Here is a 22,730-nt window from a genome sequence, read left to right as displayed (position 1 = left end):
GGGGGGCTCCTTTCCTAGCAGATGTATTAGAGCTCACTCAAATAACTGATTCCAGTACAAACAAAATGTAACAAAATAACTGCCTTTTGCACAAATTCTGCATGTAGAGAGACATGATGTCTGGTGAGTTTAATAGAGTGACCTCTAATACATCTTCTAGGCAAAAGGAGCCCCCCTATAAGATATATTGGATCTAACTGTCAGTGAATATCTGACACCCAACTGCCGCATGAAGAGAGAATGAAGAGAAACAGATGCTGAGAGAGGAATAGTGAAGATAAACTTGATTATTAAAGAAACAGTACAGAAATTTTAATTGATAATATTTAGAAAGTTTCTTATATCAGTATGGTGAAGCTTTTATTACATTTTCATGTTAGTTCCCCTTTAAGGGCTATGGCACGAGGCATATCATCTTGCAGCATATTTTGGCCTGTGCAGTAAAGGGAGGCTATGCCAGTGTGCAATCAGCCTAAATCCCTTATTGAAACTTTACTCACTGATTATAGGAAAATGGGATCAACCAGCTGAATAAAACCACTACCTACCATCCTTTGCAAAAATCACTATTTTGGAGTTAAAAGACCAGTGTCATCAGCTTCCAGATAAAACACTGAGGAAACGGCATTTATTTTCTTCATGCCAATTGGCCAGTGTTTTAATAAAAACTTTTGTTTGGACCAAGAGGACTTTCTGGGAAACACTTCATTGAAAAGTTATTTTGTTTTCACTCATGAATCCCTTATATGGAGCGCGAGTCATTCTGTGGCGCTGGTCTTTTGCAGCCCTATGGGGAAACGGCAGTTTGTTGATAGTGGTGAGAAGTGGTACTGCAGTTTATAAGATAGGAATCGATTTCTTATCTGCATAAACTTTTGAAGCAAGATTCCCCCAGAAATGGTAAGCCCTTGTTTTTATTCAGCTGGGGGAGTTATAAAAACCAATCCATTCTGATACACAGGTATGAATAACAAATCACATCAGCCCCTTCTAGAACATAATGGAGTCCAGAAGTCTAGCACTGCCGGGGGGTAGTCATGTGATCTTCCCCAGACCCTTGTGTGCTTTGATAATATAATAAGGATTGAGTGTGTTACATGTGGTGCCCTTTCCCTGATTTCAACCACGTTAATATAAAATGATATCCTTCTTCTTGGCACCGGTGATTTATGGCAGAGACTCTCCGAATGAACGGACGACGAGGGGTGGCACATGCCACATTATTGCGCTTATAGAAGCAATGGTGTCCTTTCACCAGTCGGCTGATCTCTGCGGAACAAATCTCGAAACTGCGCCAGTCGGATTAGAACCCTATCTCTTAATGGCGGGAGGTGGTAACTAGGGTCCAAGACGTTGGTTTTCTTTCGCTCGCGGTCTCTTTTCCACAACAAGTACGGTGTCGGAGGGAAGGGCGCCTTCTCTCGCTCCCGATACAGCTGGGTGGCGACTCCGCTAACAGACAGGACTACCCATAATGCAATCATGATAAAATCTGAAAAATAAAAGGATGCGTTTGCATATGCCAATTGCTATAAGTTCTTAGTATGATCCAAAATCTACATTGACTTACTGCCTATATTTATTAGTACAGATATATACAGAGAAAGAATGTTCTGGACTATAACTTCATAATTTATTACATAATCAACAATATAAGTGAAATGAATGCATTTAGACAATGGAAAGATCATGCTGTGGCCACTTACCGTTGGTCTGGAAGGGAACACTGGTGTAGGCTCGGCTGAAGGCTTGGTTCACCGCCCTCTTCACAATGTTCAAGGTGATGTAGGTGAGGCTTGTGAACACAAAACTGTCTACAGCCAAAACCAGAGTGTAGGAGCCAACCAGCGCACAGGTCAGTATATTCAGCTAGGGTGAAAAACAGCAAAGCAAGGTTAGTTAGAGACTCCCTCACCAGAGCATGTGTGTATCCAGAGTGTCCAAGTATAAGTGACCATGTTTTATCTTTATGGTGAAAGTGCACATGGGAAGAATTGACTTGAAGACAATCAGTCGTACAGTAAGTAGCCAATAGGACCATGCAGCCAATAGTAGCAAATGCTCCCACTGCTACTGTATAGATCCAATATTGAGTAAAGGTGGCCATACACGGGCCGATAAAAGCTGCCGACAGACCGAGTCGGCAGCTTATTGGCCCGTGTATGGGGGCCCCCGACGGGCTTCCCCGATCGAGATCTGTCCGAAAGTCGGCCAGATCTCGATCGGATGGGTTTAAAAATCCCGTCGGATCGCGGCCGCATCTGTTCGTTAATGCGGTCCCGCGATCCGACCGCCCGTTTGAGAATGCTAGGATCTGATCGTTGGGCCCTAGGGCCCACGATCGGATCTGCCCGATATTGCCCACCTCAAGGTGGGCATATCGGAGGGAGATCCGCTCGAGCGGATCTATCCATGTATGGGGACCTTAATACAACCAAAACAAAACACATTATAGAACAATGACAACATCAACCTGTAGCCAATCAAAGCATGAGAACAATCACAATTCATCGACCCCAAAATAGACACGAATCTCCTCTATTCTAAGCAAAGTTCACAGGTCCTTTTATTTTTTTTTCTGATGTAGATCTGTTGTGTTGCTGGAGAAAGCTGCTATTCATAGAAAGAAAATGAACGACAGTCCTGTTTCCATTACGCAAGCCCAGGACAGGGCATGGCATAAAAACACTAAATATATTCCTCTGTATGGTCACAGGGGTCATTGTGCCCCATGCTATTTCTGGAAACAGTAAGCCCGCTTTGGCACACTGCTATATATGGAACAAACGCTGCTCTAGGCCACGGGGAAAAACCGATGAAATACTCACAGTTTTAGCAGAGGCAAGAAAAAACATCGGCACCACCAAGGAAATGCAGGTAAAGGTGAGCCAAAAAACGGTGTCATCATGGAAGGTAGCATAATCGCCTGGAAGAAGGAGGAGCAATATACATCAGATGTGAATCCAGTGCAAAATAGAGTTACCGTGTTATATGAAGGCATAGGTGTAATAATCAGATTTTTTTTGGTGGAATCGATTTCTCCTACGACACTAAAGTGTAGATTTATCACGGGTCTAATTGAAAATTCGAATTTACAAAAAAATGTTTATGATCTAGACTAGAGCAGGGATCCCCAACCTTTTTTTTACCTGTGAGCCACATTCAAAAATAAAAAGAGTTGGGGAGCAACACAGGCATGCAAAAACTTCCTGGGGTGCCAAATAAGGTCTGTAATTGGCTATTTGGTAGCCCCTATGTGGACTGGCAGCCTACAGGAGACTCTATTTGGCAATACACATTATTTTTATACAACCAAAACTTGCCTCAAAACCTGGGATTCAAAAATAAGCAAGTAGAATATTTGGAGGCCGCACACTCCTGGGCATCAAACACAAATCGCTTTTCTCCAGATAGTTAAAAGGTAAATTCTTTATTAAGACATAGTATCAATCAAACAAGCAAACTTAGTACCTGAGGTCTGACGCGTTTCGTGATACAACACTTCCTCAGAGACCTCACTTCCTGTCACATTACACCGAGTTTAAATCCCCCCAACACACCTGTGCATTAATTAAGTTAATACACCTTTTTAAAAAAAAAACTTCAATCTGATTCATTAAAAATATCACGTCAGTTAAATTCAAAGGGAATACTTGAAAACCGAACGATTCCATATATTCGCTTCTTAATTGATACAATGTATAAATAAAAAAACCATATAATCTCGTATTTCATATCTTAAATAAATACAGAATTCAAAAATAAGGTCACTGGGAGCAACATCCAAGGGGTTGGAGAGCAACATGTTACTCACAAGCTACTGGTTGGGGATCACTGGTCTAGAGTGTCAAATTCGACTATGGAATTATTCAAATTAGATTCGAGTTTTTAAAAAATTAGAATTCAATTTTGATCCTACTCTGGCCCTAGAAGGACTCAAATTCTACTATTCGCCGTCTAAAACCTGCCGAATTGCTGTTTAAGTCAATGGGAGTGGTCCAGGGATCAATTTGAAGTTGTTTGCAGCCTTCCTAACTCGATTCATTTCATCCGAGTTGTAAAAATCCGATTTTATTAATAAATTCTGACTGTCAAGTTTAGGAGACCACATGAATTTGAAATTCGAACCCTTGATAAATGTGCCTCTATGTATGTCACTTACCAATCGGTGTAAAGAAGATAATGGAGGCTGTCAGGAACCCTAAAAGCAGCCCCACAAACAGCACACAGATAAGAGGACAGCCAAATCTCCACCAGAATCCCACAAAGAGGAGGCCTCCGAAGGTCCCGGATATTGCGGTTAGTCCCAAGAGGGCTGAGGGGAGAAAGAATTTAACTGAAGCAAATGAGGATTGCACAAATGGAAGCACTGCTATATGTTACTAGAATCTCAAACAATATAATATCTAAGGGATCTGCAATACAATATAACAAATGGGCCCCAGAATCTGTAGTTGGAGACACAGGTCAGACAATACTGAAATGTTCGATGTGAGGAAAAGATATTTTCAGCCATTTTTCTCCTTGTAGAACAGGGGAAACAGCAGTACTCGTTTCTAAACGATGGGCAAATGCACATGGGCAATAACCAATAACTAACAATAAGGGGCAGATTCATCAAGGGTCGAATTGAAAATTCTAATTTGAAATTCTATTTTTTTTTATGGTCAAAAATGTAAAATTCGACTAGGGGTTATTCAAATTCAATTCGAGTTTTTAAAAAAATTTGAATTCGATTTTTGAGATCTATCATACTCTGACCGTTTAAGAACTCTAAATCGACTAATCGCCACCTAAAACCTGCCGAATTGCTGTTGAAGCCAATAGGAAACGGCCAGGGTTTAATTTGGAGTGGTTTGCATCCTTCCTGACATTCGAGTTTTTTTCAGAGGGTTGATTTAATTCATCCAAATTTGAAAAATGTGATATCTTTATTAAATTTAGATTGGTCGAATTTATGGGAGTTTTTTAGGGGAGTTTCATAAACTAACATGAATTAGAAATTTGACCTTTGATAAATGCGCCTTCAAGTGTGTGGCTTTTTTTTAAAAAGCAACAATGACAGAAAACATTTGATTGGCTGCCAGATACAAATTTGCCCAGTGTTTATAAATCTCAGTGAGTCCAAACCAAACAGAAACACTTCTACTGTTTATATAAATAAGCTGCTGTGTAGCCATATACTGTGTATCCTGTGGTTGAATGGCTGCCCCCATGGCTACACAGCAGCTTGTTTATATAAACTATAGTAGTACTTATCTGTTATCTACTGTGTATCCTGTGGTTGAATGGCTGCCCCCATGGCTACACAGCAGCTTGTTTATATAAACTATAGTAGTACTTATCTGTTATCTACTGTGTATCCTGTGCTTGAATGGCTGCCCCCATGGCTACACAGCAGCTTGTTTATATAAACTATAGTAGTACTTATCTGTTATCTACTGTGTATCCTGTGCTTGAATGGCTGCCCCCATGGCTACACAGCAGCTTGTTTATATGAACTATAGTAGCACTTATCTGTTATCTACTGTGTCTCCTGTGCTTGAATGGCTGCCCCCATGGCTACACAGCAGCTTGTTTATATGAACTATATTTGTTTTTCTGAAGCAAACAGAGCAGTTTTACCAGTGCAGGGCAACACTACATTATATTATATTTTATTTACTGTAAAACACTTTAATTTTTTGGTGTTACTGTTCCATTAAGGTGACCACATATGGAACATAAAATTGCTGCTGACTCGTCTGCTCTAGAATGAGCAGCTTATCAGCCTATTAATGGGGGCCAAACTAACAGCCTGTATAATTACTATGTGGCTGGAGCCAATCCAAATATTGGTGGAGCAGGTTTAAACAGTAGTGGAGGAAGCAGACCCCATTGCAGGAGGGCCTGGACTGTGGGGTCTGCTTCCTCTATAGCTAATGAAAACGCCATCCTCCCCAGCGCTCTCTTACCTGCGGCAAGGAAGGGGGACCCAAGTCAGGCGGGAGTGGGTGGAGTCGGGGCAGGGAGTGGGCAGAGTGGAGGCGGGAAGTAGGCGGGAGGATGGGGATCGGAGTGTGCCGGGCCCCTCTGAAGATGTTTTTGCATGGGGGGCCCGGAGCAGTCTAAATACTCTACTCGGTTTAAAAGTTCCATCATCTAAGGAACACATTGGGCCACAGATACAGCCTTTCAAAGCAGGTTAACAAAGGCCCCTGTGATGATCCATCAAACAGATCAGTGGAATTAAGCCTACCGTATGATCCAATAACACATTACCAAGGTATGAACTTGCAAATTACGTGGAACGTCCCAATGACGGCGTATTGACATCACAGAGCAGGCAGCAAATTGTCCCATAGCTTCATTTATGTGGAACTCACCATCGTATCCCAAGACGGTCACCCTGGTGAGGAGGATAAACATCAAGAAGCCAACAATGATGAATCCCATGCAAAAGAATTCTAGAATGGAAACAGACAGGTGACGCTTCATTAATAGTTTTCACGAGTCAACAAAGTCAGCCCACGGCTGCTGCAGAACGTCTTGAGGCAGGCTGCAAATGTTCATAATTACATTGGAGTAGCTATTAAAGCTTTTTAACAAAGAAAAGCATTACATTGCCATGACAATATCAGTGACCTTGTAGAAAAGTAAAAAAACAAAAAAAACACCCTGTTCCTTATTCTGGCTGAAGAAATGTAGAAGTTCAACTATTTACTTCCTATTTCAGAGCGTCAAACCAGAACAAGATTTAACCACAGAACTAGTGTAAGTAATCACTGATACCACAGATAGCAGAAGGAACATGAAGATTTATGTTTTCTATGGAGGCATCCAGGTCGAACCACTCCAGCGTCTATTTTGGGGGGAGTATATCTGCTTCCTCTTCTTTCCTTTTTTCTATCTTTCTCAAAGGGGTGGTTCAGCTTTAATCTAACTTTTAGTATGTTATAGAATGACCAATTCGAAGTAGTGTTTCAATTGGTCATCATTATTTTATTTTTTTTTATAGTTTTTAAATTGTTTGCAGCCTTCTTCTGACTTTTTTCCAGCTTACAAATGGGGTCACTGACCCCATATAAAAACAAATGATCAGTTATTCCTACTTTTTATTACTCGGCTTTCTAGTCAGGCCCTCTCCTATTCATATTACAGTCGCGTATCCCAATCAATGCATGGTTGCTAAGGTAATTTGGATCCTAGCAACCAGATGACTGAAATAGCAAACTGCTGAATAAAAAGCTAAATAATTCAAAAACCACAAACAATAAAAATCAACTGCGAATTGTCTCATAATATCCCTCTCTACATCCTACTAAAAGTTAACTCAAAGGTGAACAACTCCTTTAATAGCAGGGATATTCCTTTACAATACCTATAAGGTATATACATGCACACAAACAATAATCCTATAAGGTATACATGCACACAATGTTGCTGGCTGGAGAGGTCTACAACAGACACAACTAGGACTGTGCTTTAGATAAGAAAGCTGCGCTGAGGCAGAGCAAACCAAAACACTAAACTTTTTGTAAATCTATGAAGACAGATTAAAAATCTTAAAGGGGTGGTTCACCTTTACTTTTAGTATGTTATAGAATGGGCAAGTCTAAGCAACTTTTCATTGGTTTTCATTATTTATTGTCTTATAGTTATTTGTCTTGTATTTTTGACTCTTTGCAGCTTTCAAATCGGTGTCGCTGACCCCTTCTATAAAGCAAAGGCTCTGTAAGGCTACACATGCATTTGCTAATATTGCTAATTTCTATTAGTCAGACCATCTCCTATTCATATTCCAGTCTCTTATTCAAATCAGTGCATGGTCACTAGGGTAATTTGGACCCTAGCAACCAGACTGCTAAAATTGCAAACAGGAGAGCTGCTGAATAAAAAGCTAAATAACTCAAAAACCTTAAATAATAAAAAAAAATTACAACCAATTACAAATTGTCTCAGAATATCCCTCAGAATAAAAGTTATCTCAAAGGTGAACAACCCCTTTAACCGTGACAAATGGGAGGACTCCCAGCAACCCAAGCCTCCATCAGTACCAAGCATTTAAAGTGTCCAACTGTACCCCTGAATGTCAAAAGCTCATGAACACACCTGTCTTCAGAAATTGATGCCCAAAGAAGCAGATGAAGAGGCCAAAGAGAGCACAAATAGTGAAAAACACTTTGGTTGAGGCTTTTCCTGGAAACAAACAGAAAAAAAAAAAAAGAGTTCAGACGTCATGAAGAACGGTGTCAGTGTGCAACAAAAAAGAATCTCTAACATTAGTATGCAAATAGTAGCACCAAGCTGTAATTCCCTACCCAGCGTGTAGCAGTTGTCCATGACGTTGGTGAAGTTACAAGCATATGTATGAACAGGCACATAGGCTGCGGAGGTGTTGAGAAGGGGATCACGTACAATCACATTGTATATAACTCCTTGTCCAGGGATGGAAGAGAAGGAGACTTCGGTCATTTGCTCAGAGGTCAGGGTGAGCAGCTGAAAAGAGAAGAAAAGAAATGGATGTGATCCCATGAGCAAATGGGAGAATACAAAAGCACCCAAGTTGGAGTTGAACCCAGGAAACCTTTTACCCTATAATAAAGACTGCATTCTGTTTCATTCTTACCATAGAGGAGAAGCAGGACATTTTATGGCGTATCTTGGGGCTTGAAAGATTAAACGTGACCCCCCCCAACATACACACATGGGCTGCAGACGTGCCCTACCTTAATGCCATTGCTGATAATGGGTTGCACCATAGACATCCTGTGCAGATGAGCGAGTAACACTGTATCATTGAGGTTATTCTCTGGCAGGAAATACTGATAAACATCATATAGCAATCGCCATCTTGTCTGTTGGTCTGTCTTAATATCACAGGGAGGTGCATTGATTCCCCTGTGTAATAGAAAAATAGGTTGGGAAAAAATAGGACACCTCCTACCCATATGTTTTAAACAAATAAACAAAGAAGGAATGTTCTGGGCACACAATAAGCTATACCCTCATACTGTTCTGTCTAAGGGAATCAATATGGCACCTCCTCCTCCCATATGTATAAATACAAATATACAGAGAAGGAATGTTCTGGGCACACAATAAGCTATACCCTCATACTGTACTGTCTAAGGGAATCAATATGGCACCTCCCTCCTCCCATATGTATAAATACAAATATACAGAGAAGGAATGTTCTGGGCACACAATAAGCTCCACCCTCATACTGTACTGTCTAAGGGAATCAATATGGCACCTCCTCCTCCCATATGTATAAATACAAATATACAGAGAAGGAATGTTCTGGGCACACAATAAGCTATACCCTCATACTGTACTGTCTAAGGGAATCAATATGGCACCTCCTCCTCCCATATGTATAAATACAAATATACAGAGAAGGAATGTTCTGGGCACACAATAAGCTATACCCTCATACTGTACTGTCTAAGGGAATCAATTTGGCACCTCCTCCTCCCATATGTATAAATACAAATATACAGAGAAGGAATGTTCTGGGCACACAATAAGCTATACCCTCATACTGTACTGTCTAAGGGAATCAATATGGCACCTCCTCCTCCCATATGTATAAATACAAATATACAGAGATGGAATGTTCTGGGCACACAATAAGCTATACCCTCATACTGTACTGTCTAAGGGAATCAATATGGCACCTCCCTCCTCCCATATGTATAAATACAAATATACAGAGAAGGAATGTTCTGGGCACACAATAAGCTATACCCTCATACTGTACTGAGACTCTAAGGGAATCAATATGGCACCTCCTCCTCCCATATGTATAGATACAAATATACAGAGAAGGAATGTTCTGGGCACACAATAAGCTATACCCTCATACTGTACTGTCTAAGGGAATCAATATGGCACCTCCCTCCTCCCATATGTATAAATACAAATATACAGAGAAGGAATGTTCTGGGCACACAATAAGCTATACCCTCATACTGTACTGTCTAAGGGAATCAATATGGCACCTCCTCCTCCCATATGTATAAATACAAATATACAGAGAAGGAATGTTCTGGGCACACAATAAGCTATACCCTCATACTGTACTGTCTAAGGGAATCAATATGACACCTCCTCCCATATGTATAAATACAAATATACAGAGAAGGAATGTGTTAGAAATATATAAGCACATACCTGGCAGATCCCAGATTGGCCGGTGCAAAAGTGATCACTGTTTCATAGAGATTATACTGCAGATAAACATTCGGGTCAATATCTAAATTGAACTCCAGGTTACATGCCCCAGGAACTGGATCTAAAAATGAAAACCCACCAAATTATATAATCTAGTTATAAAGGGAAGAGGGAGCAAGATGAGATGTTGTGGAAGTGCGGGTATTTAATTTGCAACACAGGAAAAAATAAACTGAACGAGTGCAGAAAATTTCACAATTCATGAGACAATTGCAACCCACAAATAAAACTCAAAATATTTAAATAAAGGACAAGTTTGGCTGCTCCCATTTATGCTCAGGCATGCCCCTTTCCCACTTGAAACCATTCCTATTTTCTGTATTCTGTTTGAGTTTATACAGTGGGACCACTGCCAGATTCTGCAGGGAGTTAAAGACGTACAGTGGAAAAAGCCACAATCTGTAGAGATACAACATAGACTGGCCATTGGCATACCTTTCTCCCCATATGGAACCGTTACCACCGTTGCCATCAGCTGGTTGAGATGTGTGGATGCCAAGTACCAGGTACAGATGGTTTGTACGGGCCGGAGGACATTCAGTAACCCTGCGTCGCTGCCTGTTTCTGAATCATTTACAGTGGGAATCTAGATCCAATGAGAGGTAGAAGTCAGCTAATTGGATCACTTTCACTTAAGGAACACTGCTCCAGTATTGCGCCAAAACATCTTAATTTTAATTCTAGGACATGAATATATGAATCTACAAGCGACACGCCAATAATTGAGACTGGGTGCCAAATAAACACATCCGAGTTGAAACAAAAGACTTTTTTTCTAAGATCGAAGTGTTCTGAAGGCTTTACTTGGACTTTAAAAAGACATGTGCCCTGCAAGATTTAAATCAGGAGTGCCCATACTTTACTAATGTGAGGTCTACTTTTAATGATGTTGGGCCATTATGATCTACATCCATAAAAGCATTGTTAACATTCTGTTCTGTGGAAAATGCTACTTAAATATTGTATTGATTTATGAGAGAATTTATATTGCTATATTAACACTAAATATTTCTTATGTAACCTTCACATAAGAAGGTCTATATAAATACACCAGTAAACCCCCAAAGTAATGCTGCTCTGAGTCCTCTGTCAAAGAAAAAAACACATTTCTTTCCTTCTATTGTGTACTCATGGGCTTCTGTATCAGACTTCCTGTTTTCAGCTTAAACCTCCAGGGCTAGGGCTTGAGCATGCTCAGTTTGTTCCTCTCTCCTTCTATTGTGTACTCATGGGCTTCTGTATCAGACTTCCTGTTTTATGCTTAAACCTCCAGGGCTAGGGCTTGAGCATGCTCAGTTTGCTCCTCTCTCCCTCCCTCTCTGCTGTAATCTGAGCCCAGAGCAGGGAAAGACTCAGGCAGGAAGTGATGTCGCACCAAGCCAATTTGGCAGCTGTATCCTAAACAAACAGAGAGCTTCTAGAGCTGTTGGTATGGTATGTGAGTATGGTAAAGTATTCTGCAGAATAAATAAAGTGTTATAGCTTGCACTATTGTGGCTAATCAATTGGCAATAAACTGCTTCGGCAGCTTTCCTTCTCCTTTAAGGCCCCCATGCACAGGCCAAGCCAGCAGCTTATCAGACCGTGTGTAGAGCCCCCGAAGGGCTTTCCCGATCACAGTGTGATCCACGAGTGGATCTCCCTGTGTGTCGCCACCTTTAGACAGAGTCTTGAGATCAACTGATCACCAGCTAAAGGTCTACTGGGAGAGCCTGATCTACCTTTTGGGCACCCCTGATTTAAAGGCTCATTTGCACTCATCTAAAAGTGCAATTCATAAAAACAGGCGCTCATTTCTGCCCATGTAATGCGTGTATCTGTGCATACCCTGCCCGGGTGTTGCGGGCATTTTTAAGAGATAAATAACGCACAAAAACACAATCACTGATTTCTAATGATTTATGACACGGGTATCACAAGTCCTTACCTTGCTGACCGAAACTGTCACATTCTGGTAGAGCGTGTGCACGTGGAAGAGAATGAAGGACACGTTACCCGGAATGTTTTGCAACAGGATCTCAGTCGGAGTCGTGTGATTCAGTCTCAGGTCTGTAAAGCGCCCTATAGAGACTTCCAGTAGCCCTGGGGGGTGACAAGTGAGATGGGGTTAAACAGGAACAAGAGGGATTCTACAACACAAATGTATTTCCCACAGTCTATATATATATTATGCCACTAAAGCTGCCCATACACGGTGCCATACAAGATGCAGATAGACCAAGTCGGTAGCTTATTGGGCAGTGTATGGGGCAGTAGACAGAGAGTAACCACTGATAAAATATGATGGGTGTCAGCCACAGCCAGTCCTAACATACAGTGATCTTAAATAAGTATATCTAGCCTCATATATCATCCTGCATTACTGGGCCAATAAATCAAGTACAACACACAAATGTTTCCCAGGAAAAAAAAGTGTCCCTGGAAAGATTCCATCAATGAAATGCCCCGAAGTGTTATTACTGGAGTTTTATTGCCTGTGGGGATTTTTAGAGCCAGGAAGCAGTTTCCTGATGTACAATTTATTTCCTGTATCCATTAGTCCTTATCCGGATTGCAATTCTCAAATATAGCTCATTGGATACTACCATGCTGTCTGCCCTCAAGTCACTACCCCAAATTAGACTGTAAGCTCTTCTAGATCTCACTCCAATCCTTCTTTGATGGATGATGAACACATTGATGGCTGTGTATAGGGACAGCACGGAATCCCAAGACCAGTGATGACCCCGGGGGCCCTACAGGAGGGCTAATCATGTGATCTCTCTAGACACATCACATGCCCCTCACATGTCCCATGAAACGGATTCCCAGTGTGTGACGCAGGGAGCTCATGATCCAGGCGGGACAATATCTCCTTATGTTACACTATGGGCACAACTAAACAGCACAAACTGAAAAGGTGCCTTTTCTTCCCATGCCAAACATTCTTTATATCAATGTTGATCAAACCAATCAAGTTGCTGGTAAGGTACATTTACTTGAATGGAATCTGCCTGACCTGTGTACCATGGGCCTTAAAGGGGATGTAAACCCAAAAATAAAATGTTGAATATTAATAGGAAAGGGCTCAATTACGACTGGAAGTGCAATGTGCGATGCCTAATTTCAGATGCAAATCACCCGGTTTTTATCCACCCCCCCCCACAATTACAGCTGCAATTATTATATTCACTGCAATTATGTCTAATGAATCAAAGCAAACATGATTCCACAAGAATTCTACCATGAATTATGCATAAACTGCAGCTAAAACACCTTCGTAGCAGGGAGTCCAGCACGGGTCCAATTTAGGGTTGGAAAAAAAATATGGGCCTTCCTATAAATTTATCCTTTTTCCCTTCAAATAACATTTTTAGCGGCCAGACCGGTAAAATACCAGCCAGGTGGCAACCCTAGTCCAATTGGAAGGACCCATGCCCAACCCAGACTCAATGACCCCTAACATGCCACATCCCCATAGTCGCTACCCAACCCCGACCCTATAATTTAAACTTACCATCCGACTCAGGAGCCGTAAAACCAAAAGTGACCACCACAGACCGGCAAGTGATGTCACCCCGGCACCAATTCTTCTGGAAAGGTACCAAAAAATTGCCTATAACACTATGGAAGTTGGGTGGAACCATTCCCGCACAATCGTCAGCTACCCAGACGGACTACCCGCATGGTCAGGTAATCAGGAATTTTCTACCCAAAACCCAACCGATTTACGGGTATTCCACAGGTACCAGACCCGGTACAGGACTCTAGCGGGGATGGCGTCACTTCTGGTGCTCATTCTTATCTAACATGTTTTCATAAAAATGTTTTAATTAAATGTATTTGTAACTTTTTTTCTCCTCTAAAAACACAGCTCTCATTCAGCCTGTAAATGCAATAAAAGCCAGATATAATGAATTACAGTTCCATCCAGAATAAATCATTGTGCGTCCCATGACACAGGCGCAGGGAAAAGATTAATACTGCTCATTTTTAAGATAATTAGAGGAAATCAGAGATTATCTGAGGAAACGTAAGGCCAAAGGGGAAAGGGGAAGAAAATATCTGCACATAAGATTGCAAGCTCTGCAGGCTCAAGAAACAGGGAAAAACTACATTCATCCTTTTCCAACTTGGCTGAATAATGGATCCTCCAGATGCGGATCAAATAGTCACTGCACATTCCAAGACACCCCATAATCCTGTTCATGTGCAGAAAGGAAGAAAGGGGATTGTTTGAAAATGCCCAAAAATAGGCTGATTTGACCTAAATATCCTTGCTGGTGTGTGCTTTGAAGGTTGGGAGGAAAATTGCCAGAACATTAGTAAACATGGAACATTCATGCAACTTTAATGGGGTGGTTCACATGTGAATTAACTTTTACTATTACTTTTACTATGTTATAAAATGGTCGATTCGGGGAGATTAGTGGCCGGGCGACAAATCTCCTCTTCTTGGGGAGACTAATGTCCCCAAACTGCCTCCCCGCCGGCGGGATGGCACTTGGAGCGATTCGTTTTCCGAAGTCGACCAGAAGTTTCCTCGTGAGACGACTTCGGAAAACGAATCGCTCCAAGTGCCATCCCGCCGGCGATTTACATTTTAGCCGACGAGGAAGCAGTTTGGAGAGATTAGCGGCCCCGGAGAAGAGGAGATTTGTCGCCAGGCCGAATCTGCCTTTGTGTCCTGACTCTTAGGGTATTAATTTTCTATTGAAATAACATGGAATATGGAAATCTTTAAAGACACAAACAGAAATTATTTTCACAGGAAACTAAATCTTTTGCAGCTAACCTCATAATCTGCAAAAAGCAGAGCTGAAATGTGTGAAGAGCTACAATAAGTGAAGCTGCAAATGTAAAAATGGAATGAAAATCAAAAGTTCAAAATTACAAAATATTACATATGATGTAAAAAACCCAGTGTTTAAGGATATTTGCAAATATCCCGTCTTTAGTCTGCTTCCCCTTAGCTCATACCAAGGTCCTATTCTAAGAATATCTGGAGCAGCAAGCTCCTATAACTCAATGGCCTTCAGGTAGCGCTCACCCCAAATCCCCCCCTAAATGGCCTTCAGACTGGACCCCTTAGCTCATTACAAGGTGACAGATATATAGAAACATTGGGGTGTCACCCTGCTATAGTTCCAGGGGTACCCAGGGTACAAATAAACACTCACCCCAAATCTCCCCCTAACTGGCCTTCAGACTGGGCCCCCTTAGCTCATAACAAGGTGACAGATATATAGAAACATTGGGGTGTCACCCTGCTATAGTTCCAGGGGTACCCAGGGTACAAATAAGCACTCACCCCAAATCTCCCCCTAACTGACCTTCAGACTGGGCCCCCTTAGCTCATAACAAGGTTACAGATATATAGAAACATTGGGGTGTCACCCTGCTATAGTTCCAGGGGTACCCAGGGTACAAATAATCACTCACCCCAAATCTCCGCCTAACTGACCTTCAGACTGGGCCCCCTTAGCTCATAACAAGGTTACAGATATATAGAAACATTGGGGTAACAGTCACCCTGCTATAGTTCCAGGGGTACCCAGGGTACAAATAAACACTCACCCCAAATCTCCCCCTAACTGACCTTCAGACTGGGCCCCCTTAGCTCATAACAAGGTTACAGATATATAGAAACATTGGGGAGTCACCCTGCTATAGTTCCAGGGGTACCCAGGGTACAAATAAACACTCACCCCAAATCTCCCCCTAACTGGCCTTCAGACTGGGCCCCCTTAGCTCATAACAAGGTTACAGATATATAGAAACATTGGGGTAACAGTCACCCTGCTATAGTTCCAGGGGTACCCAGGGCACAAATAATCACTCACCCCAAATCTCCCCCTAACTGACCTTCAGACTGGGCCCCCTTAGAACATCAGTTCTCCTTTAGCAGAGACAGATTTGTTAATTTGCTGCTTCTGTTGCCTTGTTTCAAAAGTCAGAGCCAGTGGGATGACAGACAGTAGCAATGATATTGACTCATATAATTATAAACAATTAAAGCAAGAAATTGTTAACAATTAAAGTAAGGAATTATATAGGCATTATATTTAATGTACTGGGCTGCTGTGCATTGGAATTTCAATATTAGCTCGAGAAACGTTGTAAGTCACTTAGGTTCTTCCACATAAAGAGTAGGACAACATGTGAAAAGTGGTCAATAGATAAATAAGGCATCCATTGAGAATGGAGTAAAGAGATTTTGTCATCGACGTAGTAACTATTAGTCACATGGTATCTTGTGTACTGAAAATAAGGATAAGTTAGTAGTTTCACAAAAGTAAAACTGAATCTCAGCTGCCATAAAGCAGGACAGGACTGCTGCTTACAATGGGGATCAGATAGGATCTGTGCAGCCACTGGGACAGAATGTTCTGTTATACAGATAGCTAGAATCTCAGCTGCCATAAAGCAGGACAGGACTGCTGCTTACAATGGGGATCAGATAGGATCTGTGCAGCCCCTGGGACAGAATGTTCTGTTATACAGATAGCTAGAATCTCAGCTGCCATAAAGCAGGACAGGACTGCTGCTTACAATGGGGATCAGATAGGATCTGTGCAGCCACTGGGACAGAATGTTCTGTTATACAGATAGCTAGAATCTCAGCTGCCATAAAGCAGGACAGGACTGCTGCTTACAATGGGGATCAGATAGGATCTGTGCAGCCACTGGGACAGAATGTTCTGTTATACAGATAGCTAGAATCTCAGCTGCCATAAAGCAGGACAGGACTGCTGCTTACAATGGGGATCAGATAGGATCTGTGCAGCCACTGGGACAGAATGTTCTGTTATACAGATAGCTAGAATCTCAGCTGCCATAAAGCAGGACAGGACTGCTGCTTACAATGGGGATCAGATAGGATCTGTGCAGCCACTGGGACAGAATGTTCTGTTATACAGATAGCTAGAATCTCAGCTGCCATAAAGCAGGACAGGACTGCTGCTTACAATGGGGATCAGATAGGATCTGTGCAGCCACTGGGACAGAATGTTCTGTTATACAGATAGCTAGAATCTCAGCTGCCATAAAGCAGGACAGGACTGCTGCTTACAATGGGGATCAGATAAGATCTGTGCAGCCACTGGGACAGAATGTTCTGTTATACAGATAGCTAGAATCTCAGCTGCCATAAAGCAGGACAGGACTGCTGCTTACAATGGGGATCAGATAGGATCTGTGCAGCCACTGGGACAGAATGTTCTGTTATACAGATAGCTAGAATCTCAGCTGCCATAAAGCAGGACAGGACTGCTGCTTACAATGGGGATCAGATAAGATCTGTGCAGCCACTGGGACAGAATGTTCTGTTATACAGATAGCTAGAATCTCAGCTGCCATAAAGCAGGACAGGACTGCTGCTTACAATGGGGATCAGATAGGATCTGTGCAGCCACTGGGACAGAATGTTCTGTTATACAGATAGCTAGAATCTCAGCTGCCATAAAGCAGGACAGGACTGCTGCTTACAATGGGGATCAGATAGGATCTGTGCAGCCACTGGGACAGAATGTTCTGTTATACAGATAGCTAGAATCTCAGCTGCCATAAAGCAGGACAGGACTGCTGCTTACAATGGGGATCAGATAAGATCTGTGCAGCCACTGGGACAGAATGCTCTGTTATACAGATAGCTAGAATCTCAGCTGCCATAAAGCAGGACAGGACTGCTGCTTACAATGGGGATCAGATAGGATCTGTGCAGCCACTGGGACAGAATGTTCTGTTATACAGATAGCTAGAATCTCAGCTGCCATAAAGCAGGACAGGACTGCTGCTTACAATGGGGATCAGATAGGATCTGTGCAGCCACTGGGACAGAATGTTCTGTTATACAGATAGCTAGAATCTCAGCTGCCATAAAGCAGGACAGGACTGCTGCTTACAATGGGGATCAGATAGGATCTGTGCAGCCACTGGGACAGAATGTTCTGTTATACAGATAGCTAGAATCTCAGCTGCCATAAAGCAGGGCAGGACTGCTGCTTACAATGGGGATCAGATAGGATCTGTGCAGCCACTGGGACAGAATGTTCTGTTATACAGATAGCTAGAATCTCAGCTGCCATAAAGCAGGACAGGACTGCTGCTTACAATGGGGATCAGATAGGATCTGTGCAGCCACTGGGACAGAATGTTCTGTTATACAGATAGCTAGAATCTCAGCTGCCATAAAGCAGGACAGGACTGCTGCTTACAATGGGGATCAGATAAGATCTGTGCAGCCACTGGGACAGAATGCTCTGTTATACAGATAGCTAGAATCTCAGCTGCCATAAAGCAGGACAGGACTGCTGCTTACAATGGGGATCAGATAGGATCTGTGCAGCCACTGGGACAGAATGTTCTGTTATACAGATAGCTAGAATCTCAGCTGCCATAAAGCAGGACAGGACTGCTGCTTACAATGGGGATCAGATAGGATCTGTGCAGCCACTGGGACAGAATGTTCTGTTATACAGATAGCTAGAATCTCAGCTGCCATAAAGCAGGACAGGACTGCTGCTTACAATGGGGATCAGATAGGATCTGTGCAGCCACTGGGACAGAATGTTCTGTTATACAGATAGCTAGAATCTCAGCTGCCATAAAGCAGGACAGGACTGCTGCTTACAATGGGGATCAGATAGGATCTGTGCAGCCACTGGGACAGAATGTTCTGTTATCCAGATAGCTAGAATCTCAGCTGCCATAAAGCAGGACAGGACTGCTGCTTACAATGGGGATCAGATAGGATCTGTGCAGCCACTGGGACAGAATGTTCTGTTATACAGATAGCTAGAATCTCAGCTGCCATAAAGCAGGACAGGACTGCTGCTTACAATGGGGATCAGATAAGATCTGTGCAGCCACTGGGACAGAATGTTCTGTTATACAGATAGCTAGAATCTCAGCTGCCATAAAGCAGGACAGGACTGCTGCTTACAATGGGGATCAGATAGGATCTGTGCAGCCACTGGGACAGAATGTTCTGTTATACAGATAGCTAGAATCTCAGCTGCCATAAAGCAGGACAGGACTGCTGCTTACAATGGGGATCAGATAAGATCTGTGCAGCCACTGGGACAGAATGTTCTGTTATACAGATAGCTAGAATCTCAGCTGCCATAAAGCAGGACAGGACTGCTGCTTACAATGGGGATCAGATAGGATCTGTGCAGCCACTGGGACAGAATGTTCTGTTATACAGATAGCTAGAATCTCAGCTGCCATAAAGCAGGACAGGACTGCTGCTTACAATGGGGATCAGATAGGATCTGTGCAGCCACTGGGACAGAATGTTCTGTTATACAGATAGCTAGAATCTCAGCTGCCATAAAGCAGGACAGGACTGCTGCTTACAATGGGGATCAGATAAGATCTGTGCAGCCACTGGGACAGAATGCTCTGTTATACAGATAGCTAGAATCTCAGCTGCCATAAAGCAGGACAGGACTGCTGCTTACAATGGGGATCAGATAGGATCTGTGCAGCCACTGGGACAGAATGTTCTGTTATACAGATAGCTAGAATCTCAGCTGCCATAAAGCAGGACAGGACTGCTGCTTACAATGGGGATCAGATAGGATCTGTGCAGCCACTGGGACAGAATGTTCTGTTATACAGATAGCTAGAATCTCAGCTGCCATAAAGCAGGACAGGACTGCTGCTTACAATGGGGATCAGATAGGATCTGTGCAGCCACTGGGACAGAATGTTCTGTTATACAGATAGCTAGAATCTCAGCTGCCATAAAGCAGGGCAGGACTGCTGCTTACAATGGGGATCAGATAGGATCTGTGCAGCCACTGGGACAGAATGTTCTGTTATACAGATAGCTAGAATCTCAGCTGCCATAAAGCAGGACAGGACTGCTGCTTACAATGGGGATCAGATAGGATCTGTGCAGCCACTGGGACAGAATGTTCTGTTATACAGATAGCTAGAATCTCAGCTGCCATAAAGCAGGACAGGACTGCTGCTTACAATGGGGATCAGATAAGATCTGTGCAGCCACTGGGACAGAATGCTCTGTTATACAGATAGCTAGAATCTCAGCTGCCATAAAGCAGGACAGGACTGCTGCTTACAATGGGGATCAGATAGGATCTGTGCAGCCACTGGGACAGAATGTTCTGTTATACAGATAGCTAGAATCTCAGCTGCCATAAAGCAGGACAGGACTGCTGCTTACAATGGGGATCAGATAGGATCTGTGCAGCCACTGGGACAGAATGTTCTGTTATACAGATAGCTAGAATCTCAGCTGCCATAAAGCAGGACAGGACTGCTGCTTACAATGGGGATCAGATAGGATCTGTGCAGCCACTGGGACAGAATGTTCTGTTATACAGATAGCTAGAATCTCAGCTGCCATAAAGCAGGACAGGACTGCTGCTTACAATGGGGATCAGATAGGATCTGTGCAGCCACTGGGACAGAATGTTCTGTTATACAGATAGCTAGAATCTCAGCTGCCATAAAGCAGGGCAGGACTGCTGCTTACAATGGGGATCAGATAGGATCTGTGCAGCCACTGGGACAGAATGTTCTGTTATACAGATAGCTAGAATCTCAGCTGCCATAAAGCAGGACAGGACTGCTGCTTACAATGGGGATCAGATAAGATCTGTGCAGCCACTGGGACAGAATGCTCTGTTATACAGATAGCTAGAATCTCAGCTGCCATAAAGCAGGACAGGACTGCTGCTTACAATGGGGATCAGATAGGATCTGTGCAGCCACTGGGACACAATGTTCTGTTATACAGATAGCTAGAATCTCAGCTGCCATAAAGCAGGACAGGACTGCTGCTTACAATGGGGATCAGATAGGATCTGTGCAGCCACTGGGACAGAATGTTCTGTTATACAGATAGCTAGAATCTCAGCTGCCATAAAGCAGGACAGGACTGCTGCTAACAATGGGGATCAGATAGGATCTGTGCAGCCACTGGGACAGAATGTTCTGTTATACAGATAGCTAGAATCTCAGCTGCCATAAAGCAGGACAGGACTGCTGCTTACAATGGGGATCAGATAGGATCTGTGCAGCCACTGGGACACAATGTTCTGTTATACAGATAGCTAGAATCTGGCTCTGTTATACAGACAGCTGTACAGCCCGGTGCCCTCACACATACTGGGTACAGACTGGCACCTCATACAATGACACTGGGCACAGACTGGCACCTCCCAGTTCCTCACAGAAGCTCATATAGAACAGAAGGCAGACTTACCTGCAGCAGATACAGCCGAGCTCCACCAGCCAGAAACCCAGAGACACAACAAGAAGTTTAGGAACCCGGGCGGCCTCATCTCCCAGGCCCTGGACAGGGCAATCCCTCCCCACCTGCTCCCAACTGAGAACCCGCTGCCTCCAGTCCCTGACAGTCCAGTCAGTCTGCGCTTCCGGATCAAGCCCCGCCCCTCACTCGGCACAAGTCTCGCCCAATCTTTCCCGCCCATTACACTGCCCGCGCGTCGAACTCGCCACGCCCTTCCCTCCTATTGTCGCCCTGTTTTCAGCTTCACACGGTTATGCAACTTTTCCTCAGACATTTATAGAGGAACAAGAAAGCCTAATGCCCCTTACAGACAATTACCCCGCTCACAAATGGCTTTTACTCACTCTTGTCCATATACAGCCCATAAACACATTTTACTTCACATTTTTATACATCCCTTCTAGTTCTCCCTCATGTTCTCCTCACATATTTCCACTCCTTCCACATTAACACACTCACTAATGATTCCCCAGGTATATTCCCTGCCCTGCACCCCCCTAAACACACACAGCAATGTTACACACTAACCAGTGCCCCCTAGACATGGAGTCAAATACACGTTTCCCCCAAGAACTCACACTCACTCCCCTCACATTTCTTCCCAATACTCCTTGATTCTCATATTTCCCTCAGCCAATTGCTTCTCCTCTCACTACATCTAACTGTAACTCCCTGCAGTGCCCAATCTCCAAGATATCGCTCGCCGGATAGTCATTGGCATGGACGGTAGGTGTCCTGGGTAGAACCACATTCTGAACATATAAGTACCGCAATGTCTTCACATATATTTTCTGTGGTAAATATTTGGCAATTTTGGGGTGTCTCTACCTGCGGATAAGGGAAGAAAGGGCAAAGTCACAAGGGAAGTTCTTACGTTGCATTTCTAAAAATGCACGGTCGAGTGTAAACACGACAATGAAACCGTGTGCGCATGATAATGTGCATTTTTTAGCCAGTACTTTTCTTTTCCCAACAGGAATTTCTGTTTTTTTCTCGTTCCCCACCATTCCACTTTTATTAAATGTTTGTGAGTATGGTAGAAGCAAATTAGGGGTGGGAAGGGGAAAACATTTTTTACTTCCTTGTTTTGTGACAAAATGTTATGCGATTTCCCTCCCTGTCCCTAATTTGCATATGCAAATTAGGATTTGGTTCGGCCAGGCAGAAGGATTCGGCCGAATCCTGCTGAAAAAGGCCGAATCCTGGCTGAAACCCGAACCGAATCCTGGATTTGGTGCATCCGTAAGAAGCG

The 22,730-nt window shown here is 43.1% G+C and overlaps 1 protein-coding gene across 1 annotated transcript; it reads right to left on the bottom strand.

The window, feature by feature from the left end:
* Window positions 1-411: 411 nt before the first annotated feature.
* On the bottom strand, window positions 412-22,472 carry LOC108712528 (transmembrane 7 superfamily member 3). Its single transcript, XM_018254745.2, has 12 exons — window positions 21,431-22,472; window positions 12,143-12,297; window positions 10,651-10,801; window positions 10,156-10,276; window positions 8,709-8,880; window positions 8,301-8,478; window positions 8,092-8,178; window positions 6,366-6,446; window positions 4,163-4,315; window positions 2,829-2,926; window positions 1,707-1,869; window positions 412-1,492 (listed from the first exon to the last, which is right to left on the bottom strand). Exons 1-12 carry the CDS (start codon window positions 21,657-21,659, stop codon window positions 1,230-1,232), a joined length of 1,851 nt encoding a protein of 616 aa, XP_018110234.1. The 5' UTR covers window positions 21,660-22,472; the 3' UTR covers window positions 412-1,229.
* Window positions 22,473-22,730: the final 258 nt, after the last annotated feature.

Source organism: Xenopus laevis, chromosome 3S (assembly GCF_017654675.1).
Source record: "Xenopus laevis strain J_2021 chromosome 3S, Xenopus_laevis_v10.1, whole genome shotgun sequence".
NCBI classification, from domain to species: Eukaryota; Metazoa; Chordata; class Amphibia; order Anura; family Pipidae; genus Xenopus; species Xenopus laevis.
Note: the sequence above shows the minus strand (reverse complement) of the source record. Positions and strands in the feature narration are given on the sequence as shown.